This window comes from Thrips palmi, unplaced genomic scaffold, assembly GCF_012932325.1.
Source record: "Thrips palmi isolate BJ-2018 unplaced genomic scaffold, TpBJ-2018v1 HiC_scaffold_12, whole genome shotgun sequence".
Classification (NCBI taxonomy): domain Eukaryota; kingdom Metazoa; phylum Arthropoda; class Insecta; order Thysanoptera; family Thripidae; genus Thrips; species Thrips palmi.
The window spans coordinates 4,353,004-4,368,905 of record NW_023144623.1 but is presented as its reverse complement, the minus strand read 5'-3'; the positions used below and the strand labels follow the sequence as shown (position 1 = coordinate 4,368,905).

General features: G+C 48.3%; 1 protein-coding gene across 1 annotated transcript; it reads right to left on the bottom strand.

Moving 5' to 3' along the window:
* Window positions 1-9,430: 9,430 nt before the first annotated feature.
* LOC117640455 (probable cytochrome P450 4aa1) lies at window positions 9,431-12,856 on the bottom strand. The gene is made up of 3 exons (XM_034376958.1): window positions 12,324-12,856; window positions 11,276-11,875; window positions 9,431-10,741 (listed from the first exon to the last, which is right to left on the bottom strand). The coding sequence occupies exons 1-3, from the start codon at window positions 12,746-12,748 to the stop codon at window positions 10,267-10,269; spliced, it is 1,500 nt and encodes a 499-aa protein (XP_034232849.1). The 5' UTR covers window positions 12,749-12,856; the 3' UTR covers window positions 9,431-10,266.
* Between the last annotated feature and the right edge of the window lie 3,046 nt (window positions 12,857-15,902).

Genomic DNA, 15,902 nt, shown 5'->3' with positions numbered 1-15,902 from the left:
AATTCTTCGTAGCCTTCGTGCACGATTGTAGGCTTCGTGCATGACTTATCTGCAAATCTGGTGGCAAGTTTACGTGCATCAAAATTGAAAAGCCGCTTTGATTGTCTACAATTTGAAAGCCCGAGCTCATTATAATTACTCCTCAGCTTGCCGAAAATTGGCAAGAAAATGTGGATATTGGGTCAATTTTTAACATTGAAAACAACTTGCCAATTTTCTGGCAAGCAAAGTTGTCGCAGGCTTTGCAGTGTTCTTGAAATCTCACACGCGTCCTGCATTGACGTTTCTAACAGCGTGTGGTCCGGCACGTCCAATGTAAATTCACAGTGACGTCGAATTAACATTTCAGTTTTTCGCTATAAAGCAATTTTTAGCCGTCGTTACTGCCTTCTATTAAGCGGTAATAAAACGTTAATAGCTAAATACCGACCATTAGATCCGCTGTTCCGTTTGGCATTTCTACCCGTTGCGTTAAGTTAATATATTATCGTTTTAAAATAAATCAAAAGTTTCTTTTATTTTGTTTGCAGTGTCTTTCAACGCGCGGACACGAAACCAAAACATGGCGGGGAATTCTTGGGAATGTCACGACTGCAACAAGACGTTCAGTAAAAAATCGACCCTTTCACGTCATCGTCGAGTCCATCAGATGGATGGGCTGTTCGAGTGCACAGTTTGCACCAAGAAGTTCACTCGGAGAGATCATCTAAATAGACATATCAGAGTACATACAGGGGAGAAGCCTTTCGAGTGCACAGTTTGCTTTAGAGTTCAGTGAACTGTAACTCCGAATCTTAGATCAACAGGGGAGAAGCCATTCGAGTGCACAATTTGCAACAAGAAGTTCAATCAAGCTGTTAACTTTCGACTCATCTTAGAACCCATACAGGGGAGAAGCCATTCGAGTGCACAGTTTGCAATAAGAATTTCAGTACAACTGGTAAACTCCGAATTCATCTTAGAACCCATACAGGGGAGAAGCCTTTCGAGTGCACAGTTTGCAACAAGAAGTTCAGCACAACTGAAAACCTTCGATCTCATCTTCGAACTCATACAGGGGAGAAGCTAGTCGAGTGCACAGTTTGCCAAAGAAAGTTAAGTAGTTCACAAAGTCTCCGATGTCATCTTAATACCCACACAGGGGAGAAGCCTTCGAGTGCACAGTTTGCAATAAGAAGTTTAGTTCTGCACCAGGTCTCCGAATTCATCTTAGAACCCATACAGGGGAGAAGCCTTTCGAGTGCACAGTTTGCAATAAGAAGTTTAACCAGTCTGGCACACTCCGAATTCATCTTCAGAACCCATACAGGGGAGAAGCCTTTCGAGTGCACAGTTTGTAATAAGAAGTTAGTAGTTTACAAAGTCTCCGAATTCATCTTAGAACCCACACAGGGGAGAAGCCTTACGAGTGCGCAGTTTGTAACAAGATGTTTACGTCTACACAAGGTCTCCGAATTCATCTAAGAACCCATACAGGGGAGAAGCCATACGAGTGCTCAGTTTGCAACAAGAAGTTCAGACAAGCTGTTCATCTTCGAAATCATCTTAGAACCCACACAGGAGAGAGGCCTTTCGAGTGTTCAGTTTGCAAAATGAAGTTTGGTCGAGAAGGCCGTCTCAAAACTCACCTGAAAATCCACACATCGGAGGAAAAAGAAGCGCAATGAAGCAGATGTCCTGTCGAAACATGTCTGAACTCACAGTGTCTGTTTCATCCACAGTAAAGACAAAGAACTCAAGCTGAGAAAACTTCGAACCTAGTTCAAAAGCTTTTCAACAGAGGGAGACTGTATGCGCTTTGTCCATATTTTATTGTTTATTAGTTTTAAATTCCAGGGTGCAAATGCTACCTCATTTCTTTAATTGCACCGTTCTAAAATGTTTTTCAATTTAGGTGTTTGGTTTATTGTATCTTGACTTGTCACGTTTGACCAGGCGTTTGCCCAATATGCCCACTGTTTCTTTGATCGACTTCAAAATTATTAAAAGTGATGTATAAGCAGCTGAAGTATGTGTTTTCATTCATTGGGCTTTCTGAAAGCTTCCGGGTTATACATGGAGGAAGTTGGGTTAACACACTAAATTACTATGTACGTAGGTTTTTCTGCACCAATGCACGAAATTAAACATGCACTTCATAGCGCACGAATTTGTGCGCGACAATGCACGATTTTCTGCATCCTTGCGCACGAAATCGTGCATTGTTGCGCGCAAATTCGTGCGTTTCGAAGTGCATGTTTGATTTCGTGCACTGGCGCGCAGACAAACCTACATAGTAATTTAGTGTGAAGGTCTCAAGACAGAACATCTCTATTTCCGTCAGTATCATGGGAGTTGTGCACCTTTTGAAAGGATTTCAACACATTACTTATCACAAATGTCGTGAAACATTTCCTCAGTGCGCCTAAGCGTGAAATTGCAGAAAAGTTTGCTAACCGAATAACCGTATCATGTTCTTTTATGATATCGTCATTCATTTAGGCCCCATCAACATGATTCTGAGTTCGTCTTTTCTTGGATTCGCAACTATATAAGAAAAGTTATGGCGCTCAACAAGAAAATTGCTCTACAAATCTAAGAGCGTACATTGTATGCTCTGACTGGAGCATGCCTGCAAGCACGCTCTAGCTAGCGCATGCCTGCCAAGCATGCACTTACTAGTGCATGCCTAGCAGGCATGCTCCAGTTAAAGCATACAATGTACGCTCTTCGATTTGTAGAGTGGGCTTTGCAATCAAACTATTCGATTCGAGGGGTGATCAAGGTGTGTACAAGGATTGAGTGAATGTGCTAGAATGTGCAGCCCCCCCCCCTCCTCTCTCTCGTTCTCGCTCACTGTCTCTCGGTCTCTCTCATGCCTTCCGTCTACCCCGGAGCGTAGCGCCTCGAATTATTATCGCCCGGTGAGCCCTCTCCCCAGCTTCCCAGACACGGCTCGCTATGTCAACACCGATTTGCTGGGCGTTCCGAAGTGAAAGTTCGATGGGGGGCGCAATATGTACACAGTGGCGTGGCGTGGCGGATCGGGTGGCTAGACTTTCACGAGTTATCCAGTCGGCAGGGGAGATTAACCCCTCCAGTCGCACCGCGGGGAGATGAAAAGTTGTAAAGGCAACAATCCGAACAAACTTTATTTCCTGGTGTCAAAACGCGCCCGTGCCACCGAGCACGCGGAGACACTAATCGGCGCTAATCCCGAAGAAACCTAAAATGTCGAATGAGATTTAGTGCAGTCTCCAGAGAATGAAACTTCACAGTCTCCTCCAAAATTGGAAGATCCTTTTTAATTGGGAGAATCTTTCAAGAAATTCTAAGCCCTAATTGCACCTATAAAGAATGTCCCAAAGTACATCAATATTACTTTAAAGAATAATCGATGAAGCCAATTATAATCAAGCATAATCTGTAAATCGGCGAGGTTTGCCAGAAGGCAATGCCGCACCATGGGCACGGGCATTCAGGGACATACGAATTAGGTCCTGCACGAGAGGTCGTCAAATCACATGTTACTTCGGACACAGGCTTTTTATTACTTTTATATCACTCGTATATCACCGTTAGGAATCTACACTTTGATAATCCAAACGCTATGAATAAGCGTCAATTAATTGGTGCAAACACGCGCGATGTGAGTTGACGACCCCTCGGTCTCCTACACAGAGGTACTCCAAAAGAAACAGAAGCACATGCACGCTGAAATAGTTATGCCGGACTTTCCTTGACGGAGAGTGAGACGGGGACAGCCACAAAAGATGAGGCCCGGCGAGGGGACCCCGTTTTCACCTCGCGGCGGCGCTGGAGGTCGCAGACACTAAAGCCAACAAATTTACTGTCCGGCCCACTTTTATTGAAGCCAGTGGCCAGCCCGGATTGAAGAGTTCCCCATGAAAGCGAGAGAAGAAGAGAGAGGTGGGGGTGGACGGCCAACTGGGTCAGACGGTGTGGACAGGCCGAGCGGCACCTGGCCGCGACCCCGGCCTGCAGACTGATTCCGAGAGCCGTTTTCGTCGCTCTGTCTCTCTCGCACTCATGGGGCCTTCCGTATGGGTGGGCGAGAGACAGTGATGACGGCGTCAGGGCCCAGATTGCAGGTTTACGAACAGTCCCGTCGATGCACGGCAAAAACGGAACCTGGTTTTCCCAGGAAGCCAATGGTGAAGGCATAGGTGATTTCCAGGGAGTTCCTGGGAAAACCAGGAACCGTTTTTACCGTGTGCTCTGTCTCCCTCGCACTCTCTGTGCGTTGAAGAGCGCGCGAGAGAGGCAGAGCGACTCAACGCCCAGGGAATCCGCCGGCCGGGCCAGCGCAGAGGCAAAAGAGACTTGGCTGAGTGGCAGTGGGCAACTAAGCTCGTCAATCAGTGCCTCACCCATGACACTCTTAAAACACGTCCAACAGCGAAAAATTTCGGGCTGGCTCAAAAACGACAGATTAACTTGTAAAACTCAGAACACACACTCATCCCAGGAACGTGACGTCACGTTAAATTGTGGCGTTACATTCGTTTGAATGTGAATAAGCTAGTTTATGGCGGATTCACATTGAAACGAATGTGACAATGCTCAAAGAAGCGTGATCGGACAGGTTGTCACATTCGTTTCAACGTGATGCCACGTTCCTGGAATCAGAGTGCAATGATCATCTGGTACGTTGATCGAAGATTACAGTTAAATCTTCAGCAAACTTAAGTTTTTCGAAGAAATAGCTGCCGTCGAAGCCCCTAACTAAAGAGGGATAGGCAGGCCCGCAAGACACGGCTGCACTCACACATCCCCTGCTGCCTACCGGCCAGGCTGTAGCACAGCAGCCGCCGTGATCTTTTCCAGTGCGTATAAGAAGAGACGGAGATGGAAGACGGCTGAATGTACGCGGAGGAGGGAGAGAGAAGAAGAGGAAGAAGAAGGAGAAGCGCGGTCGAGGCTCATCCGGGCCGCATTGGAATCACAGGAAGGTACAAAGGCGGTCTGATGAATAGAACACTGGCGCGGCGGGGAGGCTCAAGAAATAACTGTAATGACGCGGCATCTTTGGCTTTGAAAGGACCGGCGGGGACTGCACGCGGCACGCGGGGGACAGACGGCATTCAATCTGCCAAATGTATGCCGGGGTACGTCGAGGTACCGTGGCGGAGCCGCAGCCAGTGTGCTGACATACACTCTAAATGTCTTCACTGGTAGTCAACGAATGTGACGTCATATTCGTTAAAGTGTGAATTTTGTCACGTTCGTTTGAATATGATGTCACATTCGTTTGAACGTGACTCGCGGCCGTTTCAGTAGGTTGTCACATTCGTTTGAACGTGGATCAACATTCGAACGAATATGACGTCACATTGGGAGCAGGACAGCTCGTCCCGACCAACTCGTCCCGCGTCCCACTCGTCCCGGGCCTATCTCGACCCGGGGCATTTTTCGAACTCGTCCCGACGGGGCGGCCAACTCGTCCCGAACCATTATTGGTCCTAGTCCGGTCCAGCCAGGAGCCGTCCAGGCCGGTTACTAGTAACTAGTACATGCAGCACAGCGTGGTGAAGCTTACACTCTAAATCACTACGGAGTTACTTAATGCATAGCTTTTGCGCCAGGACTGAACACGCACAAAGACAGAAGTGCTCCAGGGCGCTCCAACAATATCAGCTTTTGGGCTAGAGGCGCTTCTTCCTCTTTCAGCCTTCCTGGCACATTAAGGTGCCGAAAGTGGATGATTCGATAAGATATTAATGTTTGAGAAACTTATAGGAATGCGAAACTGTAATACCGAAAATAAAAGCTTTAACACAGTGGCCGCATAGTGGGTTTCAAGTTAAGAATCAGGAAGATTCCTAAAAGCAGATTTATGTTTGGCGCACCCTAGCAAACATATGTTTTTGTTGGTACGACGCGAAGCAGCTATTCATAGGACCCATCGAAAAATACGGCCAATTTCAAATAATAACAATTACTCATAATATATAATTATTGGGACGATTTAGGACGGGGACCACTTGGGTTGGAACGGGATAACCCCGGGACGTATTGTGCCAGGTACGAGTCGGTCGGGACGAGTTGTCCTAGACCCGTCACATTCGTTGGCTACCAGTGATTCGGGGGAAATTTTCTGTGATAAGAAGGAAACGGCACAATACGAAGGTAGTTTTTCTTCTTTCTAAGAAGGCCTTTCTTTTACTTTCTCAAAAGAAATGCGAAAGAGATTCGTATCATGCTTCCGTCGAATTTACTGTAACGTAGCTCAAATTTCATTGTAACACATTTTGAGTGCAATCAAAATTGATTTCAAGTTTGCGGTAATATCTCTTAAACTTTACGAGAAACGGCAACAGTTTCTGCTCTGCTTGAACGAACACAAAAGACCCATTTGTAAAAAAAAAATATTTTGTAGAATGGTGTGATTACCAGGTTGTAAAATAACTGAAAGTAGCCTTACGCGTTTCAGCGAAGTCTAAATTGTTGAGATTACTCTTACCGCTCAAAAGAAAGATTTTGTCAACAGTTAAAATAATTTTCGTTTGCTCTAGCGACAGGATGTACATTTTGAACACGCAATTTTTTTAGCCTAATGCTGTGCAAATCTTCGTGGAAGAACCCCACATTGGTTCGCGCAGTTCATAAAAAAAGCTAAATATGGACGTTTTGAACAAAAACGGGACCGAGGCTATATTTTTGGCTGTGCAAAATTTGCAAATTGCTTGAAACTGAACATTAAACGCACTGCATTTTAGAGGCCGCGGCATTGCAAACAGTGTCTTTTTGATTTTGAAGCTGAATTTTGCGACTCCTACATTGATTACGTGTTTTTCAACTATCCGAGGGTGTCAAAGCAGGCCGCTTAACAGAAGTTTCAAAAGTAGGGTCCCGAAAAAGGAGCATCGCGGGGGAGACGAGAGTGAGCGAGTAGTAGGGCACTGACAGGAAGGCTCGCACCTCATCCGTGCAACTAAGTTGCCTCGGCGGCCCCTTTGGGTCCACTGCCGCCGAGCTGCCGCGCTGCGCGCTGCCGCACAGTGGGCCAGAAACCGGTGGAGGCGGCCAAAACTCTAGACGCGTTTTGAGCTACAGAGTCGCTAAATGGCACTCGAACTGAACGTGTGACCCCACCAATGGATTGCTCTCCGAACGAGGAATCCATTGGTGGGCTCACACGTTCGGATCGAGTCCCATTTAGCGACTCTGGAGCTCAAAACGCGTCTAGAGTTTCGGCCGCCTCCACCGGTTTCTGGCCCACTGTGTGCCGGCCAAACACCATTTTAACAAGACACCTTCCCGCCGCACGCTGAAAGGTGGCGGCAGCGCGCAGGAAAAAGGCAGCAAAACGGACGGAAAGGAGGAGGAAGGAAGAAGAAGGACGGAGAGGAAAAGAGTCGTCGGAAGGGGACAGTAAGCTGGCACAGCGCGACCACTAACAACTTGACTCTCGCCGTGACACTTTGTGAAAGACGGGACGATTGGGACAGAAAAATGGGAATAAAAAAAACGGGAGGGAGGAAGGGGGACGTGACATGTCCGCTGCCGCCGTCTCTGCGTTTTGCGGCGATAGACCCTCAGATTTAATGATTTCCGGGAGCGCCCGTACGGAAGCAGGTAGTTTGGGGGAAGGAACGGCTTCAGATTCACAGAAAGTTGACGTTAAACGGCGACCATTTTCATCACGCAAACTATACCGCATAGTTGAATGGGAGGGAAGAGAAATAAAAACAGGAGAAGAGCTTTAATACAAACGGCAAAAACAATCAGCTCAAAATATCGACTCAACCCGAAATGTCAGTTGTTTCGACGACAGTCTTCCTGTTTGGCCCACAATAGAAGTTTGACGCGAATCGATGAAAAAGCGATTGCGCGAGAACCGCAAACCACACGCAACTCACCCCACATCCAGTGGAGAGGAAAACAGCCACACTCGAAACATTTTCAGCAATTACCCCCACCCCCCTTCCAACCTGCCCCCTCCTTCCCCCTCTCCCTGTCTCTTTCGTCGAGTCCTTCAAAAAGGAGAGTATGCTGGCGATAAGCGTACCAACCGAAAGCGGTTCTTGAAAACTGAATGAATGAATCGCGAGTATCATTCCCCTCTAGTGAAAAAAAAATCTCTCTCTCACTTGAAATATCTTACAATTAAACTCAGAATTAAACTAATTTGTTGTATACGTAGACGCAATAATTTCTTGTAACACGTACACTCTACTTGGGAGTGCACTCTGAAATAGCCTTACGCCACCCCCTTACGACCTAAAGTGCATTCTGGCTTATGTACACAGTCTCTGGGTAGGCAAAGCATATAAATAACTGCTTCTACATGGTTACGCAGCACTGATCGTATGCACCTAGAAGTCTGTATCTTAGTATGCTCAGGATTCTTGAATTCCTGACATGATCTACCTAGAACACTTAGTTGAGAGCACGCTTGACAAATCCAATACTTGGCACATTATAAAAAACTAAATTACTTTGTTATAGGGAGAAATAATTCGTAATTTAATTTTCATTGAAAGCTGAGATATGTTCAAAATACTGCGTTATAACAAACTGCTTTTCTTTATAAGGCCAAAAATAGTTTGTAAGGTTTTTTTTGCGGTGCAGCCCGAGTACTACCCGCCTCCTAACCTAACAATCTCCTTGACTGATTGCGCTGCACATCCATTAGGGTGCGGGCCCGTTGAGTGCCAAGAGCGGCAGCAGTGGGGCGACGCGTAGCGGCCCTTTCGTCACGCTCTCCGTCCGACCCTACCGTTTCATTTCACGCGACGAGCGCCGCCGCCGTGCTGCGGTGTCCGCACCCGCCTCACCTGGAAGCAAACAAAAACAAAAACGCCACTGTTAGCAAACATTTCGCAGAGGGCAACTCTGACACGCGCGCACACACATTCGAAAGTATTTGACAGGAGTAAAGAGAGACGCCTTTTCCCCGGCGGAATTCCTCCCCAGCCTGTGTCACCCCAACGGCCTCAGAGTCACTTTCGCTGTCTCTGTCGCACTCATGGGGCGTTCCGTGTGGGTGCGAGAGAGACAGAGCGGCGAGAACGACTCTCGGAATCAGTCTGCCGGCGGCCTGGCACACAGGAAGTCCCCCCCCCCCCGGCCAAACCCCTCCCGGCCGTCCTACCCCACTCTTCCACTCGTTTGCCCTTCTGCCGCCTCTGGGGAATCTTCTCTCTTCTTCTTCTTCTTCCTTCTTTGACGAAAATGCGGTTTTCCCGCACCGCCCTGTGGAGGGTAAGGGTTGAAAAGAGGATCGAGGTCCCGAGAAAAATGTATGGAAATAGCGTTGAGGAATCACTCGGGTTATGGCAGTGCATTCTCTCGTCTGACGTAACATCACATTTTTCTGGCAGGATAGAAGAGGATTTCTTTCGTTCTTACTGCGCCAAATCAAGCAACAACAAATGTTGTGAAAATAACTTTATTGATCACAGTAACAGTACAATAAATAGATTAATGTCAAGTTTCTGGTCTTAGTAGCATCGTACTCCATTGCCGCTTGAAGCCCTCAAATGTAATCCGGGTTGCAACACAGAACTTAATCAGTTAGAATTCTTTCTGGTCAGGGTGTTCGCGCAAACACATGTATTTTCGATGCATCGAAAAATATTTTTACCTTATCGGCAATATTTCTTGAACGGTATGAGTAATCGCTACCTCTAAAGCTTTGGAAAAAACCTTAAGATGCATAAAGTTTTTAGTAATAATATGATCCAGAAAAATCAAACCAGTCTTTGGGCCCTAAATTTGGCCCTAAAACTACTTATACTCAGTGGAACTACAGCTTTTCAGTCAAGCCCTTATAGTTGCAACAAGGGTCAGTTGACGCTAAGATTAGGTCACGGGGTTAAAGTGGGACAGCTGCTTCATTCAAATAGTTCGAAAATTTAAAACTTACGCCGTGTAATACAAACACAACATTTGTTCGGCATGGAATGAGTTCAAAAATATTAAACTTTACCCAGGAAAGAGCTGTCCCGAAATCACCCTATCTGACCCTATTCGTACCGTCATAGAGATACCGCCGAAAACGTGAAAGTTATCACGCTGAAAAACTTACGAAGTAATTTGAGCACGGTACAAATTATTTCGTTTCTGATACGAAGAATTTGTCCGTAAGCCTATGTACGCCCAAAATGCTGGGTTACAAGAAGCTGCGTTAGTTTCACGGTAAAAACGGTTCGTGGTTTTCCGCCTATGTCTCTACCATAGGCTTCCTGGGAAAACCAGGTACCGTTTTTACCGTGTTGTAAAGCCCAAGATAGTTCGTAAGGTCTTCAGAGTGAACTGTCCTTATGTTTGTCCGCCCGTGCCCGAAACGTGTCTGGGCTGAAACCGAACCCTGGTTCCGCCCACGAGCCTGGACGTCAAGTCGAAGGCCATGTTGTCGGCGAGGCTCTGCAGGTCGCGGTGGCCGTCGGCGGGCAGCACCCGGAAGGCCCTGACCGTGGTGGCGAGGAAGGCGGTCAAGGCCATCATGGCGTACAAGCCGCCGATGCAGTTCCTGGCGCCTACACTGAAGGGGATGAAGGCGCAGTGGTGGCGGCCCTGGCTGTTCTCGGGCAGGAAGCGGTCCGGCTCGAAGCGCCGCGGCTCGCGCCAGTGCTCGGGGTCGAAGTGCGCGCCGTGGATGTTGAGGATGACGGTGGAGTGCGCCGGGACGGTGTGGCCGCACAGCCTGGTCCGCCGGTGGCACTGGCGCGCCGTGAACGGGATGGGCGGGAACATGCGCAGCACCTCCTTGACGACGCGCTCCAGGTACTTGAGCCTGGAAGGAGCGAAAGAATGTACAAGTTTGCTGTCACTTATCAGAAAATCGTGGATGAAATTTAAATCACTTGCAATTGATGACACTGTCGTCACAAAGTGACACTGTCGTCACAAAGTGACACTGTCGTCACAAAGTGACACTGTCGTCACAATGTGACACTGTCGTCACAAAGTGACACTGTCGTCACAAAGCCACACTGTCGTCACAAAGCCACACTGTCGTCACAAAGCCACACTGTCGTCACATAGTGACACTGTCGTCACAAAGCGACACTGTCGTCACAAAGTGACACTGTCGTCACAAAGTGACACTGTCGTCACATAGTGACACTGTCGTCACAAAGTGATGACAATTTTTGTACAATCATGTTATGAAAATTCATATTCGTTGTTTTCGCAGGCAGTTCAGAGCAATAGAGCAAAAGGTACTCAAGTACATGAACACATATCCATCCTTATTACATCAATTGAGTTCATGTTCTTTTCCTGAGTCACGTAGCGACGCTTAGTTTCGCCAGAGTGGGGTACTCACTGGGGCAGGTCCTCGGCGGTGACGTCTCTGTCCCCGAGGACGGCGACCACCTCGGCGTGGACGCGCTCCTGCACTCGGGGCAGAATCGACAGCACCTTGAGGGCCCAGCTCAGCGCGGAGACCGTCGTCTCCACGTTGGCGCCGAAGAAGGTCTTGATCTCGTCCAGGAAGTCCTGCTCCGGGATCTCAGCCCGGTCGTGCAGGTCCAGCAAGATGTCCGCGATGGTCCTCTGCTGCGCGTGCTTCGACCCCCGCAGAGCCTCCACTTCCTTCCGCTTCATCGCGATGCACTTCCTCAAGAGCGTCTCGATGGAGCGCCTCATCCGCGCCATCTTCCTGCCGAACGGTGTCAAGCGGAACAGGCCGTCCGACCACAGCAGCGGGTTGACGGAGCGCTGGTTGACGGAGCGGTGGAACTCCTCGAAGAAGTCGACGACGGGCATCACCTCGGCCTCCGTCTGCGAGATGTCGGCGCTGATGGCGGTGCGCAGGAAGTTCCTGGCGGCCGCGTGGCGCAGCGGCTGCAGCACGTCGACCGCCTCGTCCACGGCCACGCGCGACACGAAGCCCTTGGCGCCGTCCACGAAGATCCCCACGAACCTGTTCGCCCAGGTGGAAAAGGGGTTTAATAAAGGCGTCTACCACTGAGAAAACCTTACAAACTATTTCAGGCATTCCAAAGCAAAGCAGTATGTTATAACAAAGTATTATGCACTCAAAATGTTGAGCAGTGAAGATTCTTCATATTATGGTGAAAATGTTCCATATTATGGTGGTGCAGCTGACTTCATAACATACCATTGAGAACTGTATCTTATAGATATTTTGACGAATTTCTTTGGTATTATGGAAAAAAATCTCCACCATAATATGTTGGTGCAGCCTTTCACCGAAAGACATTTACAGTGTGAGCATACATAAGCTTATAAAGAAAATACTTCGTACTGTACGAACTGTTACTTTATTAGTTTAGTTTGTATTATGTATGCTCAAAATTGTAAGGTTTTAAGCGTGAGGGTTTGATCACGAATCTGAATCAGAATTTCACCTGTTGAGCACGTTCTTGTTGAAGCCCGGCTCCAGCAAGCGGCGGCGCAGCTTGGCGTCCGCGCCGCGGAGCTGCAGGAGGCCCCTCGGGTTGTCGAGGAAGTCGTAGAAGAAGTGGGACTTGTCGTTGAACTCGGCGCGGCGCACGAGGTGCTGGATGTCGTCCGGGCTGCTGACGGCCACCAGCAGGTGGTTCATGATGGAGAAGCGGCAGAGTCCGCGGCGGTCGCCGATGAGTCGTAGCACCGTGCGCATGGCCGAGTCCGGCGTGGCGGTCAGGAAGTCCACGGCGTTGCCCAGCAGCGGCAGCGAGGGCGGTCCAGGGATCGCTAGTTCCATCTTCCGGAAGCGGAGGTACTGCAAGAGGAACCGCGCCACCAGTGTAGCCACGACGGCCACCACCAGCAGCTCCGTCACCAGGCCCATGGCGGGCCTGCCACGCCGCACCACCAGCACTCGCAGAACGGACTGACCTGCGACGCAAGCCGCGGGGATATGACCGCTCGACTCACTGGACGCCGCGCTTCCCGACACATTTGCATCTGTGCTCGAGGAGCAGGCGGCCAGGCAGTCCGCTCCGGCGTGGAAACTCACGCCGATTCCCACACTAAAATTTCCACGTGTGTGGCCGCGGTCATTATGGCCCGCAGTGAACGGCACGCGACGCACAAGGCCGCGAGGAACGGAGACATCGATGAAATTGGCGAGTATTTAGACTTGGTATCAAACTTAAGGTAATAATGATGGAATTCTGTGGGTATTTGCCCGAAAGTCAATGGACGGCTTTTGTCGTTGTCTTGATGCACACTAAAAATGTTTATGGACTGTCGTTGTCCGAAACTTCGGCATGTTTGTGCATCTGCTGCAAGCAAGCAACGGACAATTTGATACTATCTCAATCAGGGACAACATTTCCATATTGTGCTAAAGTATTTATAAAATTGTATCCAACGTGTGAATACAAATTTGTTCACAACTTACACCTGCACAGATACATAACGTACAAACCGCTCATTTTAGCATTTCATGCGTAACGTAAGAAGCCTGTACTCTGGGTTTTGCACTGGTAGCCAACGAATGTGACGCCATATTCGTTGCAGTGTGAATTTTGTCACGTTCGTTTGAATGTGATGTCACGTTCGTTTGAACGTGACTTGGCCGTTTAAGTAGGGTTTCACATTCGTTTGAACGTGAATCAACATTCAAACGAATGTGACATCATATTCAAACGAACGTGACAAAATTCACATTCGAACGAATATGACGTCACATTCGTCGGCTACCAGTGTGGCGTCAGCAAGGAACATGCGAGAAGTTTCGGAACGAAAATAGAATTTGTGAGCCATGGCGCTGTTGAGGCATCGTTGGCATCTTTTTGAGCTTCGCAGCTCAACTGCCAAAAGGTAAACATCGTGACACCAGAGCAGAGCCGTCAGGCCCACTATTTCGTTGGATTCTTCACACGGCCATTTGAATCTCTCACTTGCCTCACCAATTGCTTCCACATCTTTTCATTCTTTTGTCGTGTTAATGTCTGTTACGCTAAGTGGCGTACAGTCAAAGATGGAAACAGCGAGCATCGGCTGATAAAACCACACTCGTACAGCATTCCAAATCACGGCTGCGAAGAAAATTGCGAATTTTTTATACAAAAAATTTTGAGTATATGTATTAAATAAGTTTGCGAGGCCTCTTTGAAAAAGAAAAGTGGTGCTTGGGCCCACATTTTCCCAAAATATTTCACGGTAAAAACGGTTCCTGGTTTTCCCAGGAACTTCCTGGAAATCGCCTATACCTTCACCATTGGCTTCCTGGGAAAACCAGGTTCCGTTTTTACCGTGTTCATAACGTTTTTCAGTTGATAGGTTCACTCTTAAAACCTTACGAAGTATTATGAGCATACATATAACAAACTAAAATACTTTGTTATACGAAGAAATAGTTCGTAAATTACGAAGTATTTACTTTGTAAGCTTATGTATGCTCAAAATACTTTGTTATACAAACTACTTTTCTTTGTAAGGCCCAAAATAGTTTGTAAGGTTTTCTCAGTGTGCCAAACCAGCTTCAGAATTTGCAGAAACCAAACTATGGCCAAAAGCTCAGAAGCTTTCGCTTTCTGTTGGCCGCGATTCATCGATTTCGGACGAAAAACAACAAAAACAGAATGTCACGTAAGCTTTGATTAGTATGTCAAGTGTGATAAAAGTGTGATAAATGCACTGTCGTCGTCTCTGGAGACGTAAAAAAAATAAATAAGTAATTCCTGGGTCACCAAAACATGTCAACACACGACGTCCGTGCAAATGGATGCCCAAAAACATTTCTTCCGTGTTCACTGAGACATCGGTTCGTATTTTCCCCGGTGTAGCGCAGCGGGTGGAGGAAATTGCGCATTTATTGAAGCGACACTAAGTTTGAAGAGAAGGGAATCTCTGCTCGGTCCAGCGCAGCGCCGCTGGCTGCTGGGCCGGGTCCTCTCCCCAGCGGCTCCTGCTCCTCGGATGACGTCCAGCAGACTGATTCCGAGAGTCCGTCGCTCTGTCTCTCTCGCACTCATGGGGCGTCCCGTGCGGGTGCGAGAGAGACAGAGCGACGACGAACAGACTCCCGGACTCAGTCTGCAGACGATGCCGGAGCGGAAAGGAAGAAAGGCTTCCCTTAAAGGTCCACTCGGAAAGGTCCCGAAAGGTCCGTCCCTGCAGGCTGATTCCACACAGTCTCTCGCAGCCCCACGGGTCGGCCCACGAGTGCGAGAGAGACAGAGCGCTGCTCTTCGAAAGCAGCTCGCCGCGGCGCACGGCCTGGCACGGCCTCACTCGCTCGCACGCGAACCGCGCTGACCCAACTCGGTCACAGTTCGCTCCTCAAGTCGAGAACTTTTTCCCCCGCGGAGGGCGGTGGAGGGGTGGGGCGCACTCCGAAAGTCGTTTTCGCGTCGCTCTGTCTCTCTCGCACCTACACGGCACGGCCCATGAGTGCGAGAGAGACAGAGCGACGACTCTCGGAATCGGTCTGCGGACTCGACGATTAGCTTCCAGAGTGACGGCAAGACGAATGGACGCCGCGCGGCTCGCCAAATTCATTTACCGCCAGCCAGATGTAAATGGTTCCGAGACGGACCGCGAAAGTAATACGCAATCTCACTCACACTTAAAAAGTTTTGGTTTTCACTCCATGACCAGTTGAAGGAGAATTTTCCTCCTGAGAATGTCACCAAACCAGTTAATGACAATTGTACACGCGCCCGTGCAATTGGAACTTACATAAAAATGCCAGCAGTTCGTGATGACATTGCCATCATTTTGAAGTGATGAAAGTGACATCGATCCACGATTTTTGTCATAAAGTGGCAACAAAGTTTTACAATGCAAGCCTGGAGATTGGAGTGCAATCTCATACATTTCGTAGAGAAAGTTGACAAATATGCATTAGTTGTCAATAACATGACTGGCTTTCCTAGAAATTTTTTTTGCAGCCCGGAATATTTACTATCCGACTACATGCAACCCCTCACTCTCTTGTGGGTTCAGAGAGAGTCACTCTTTATTCAAGCAATTTCTTGACGCAACGGCAGCCT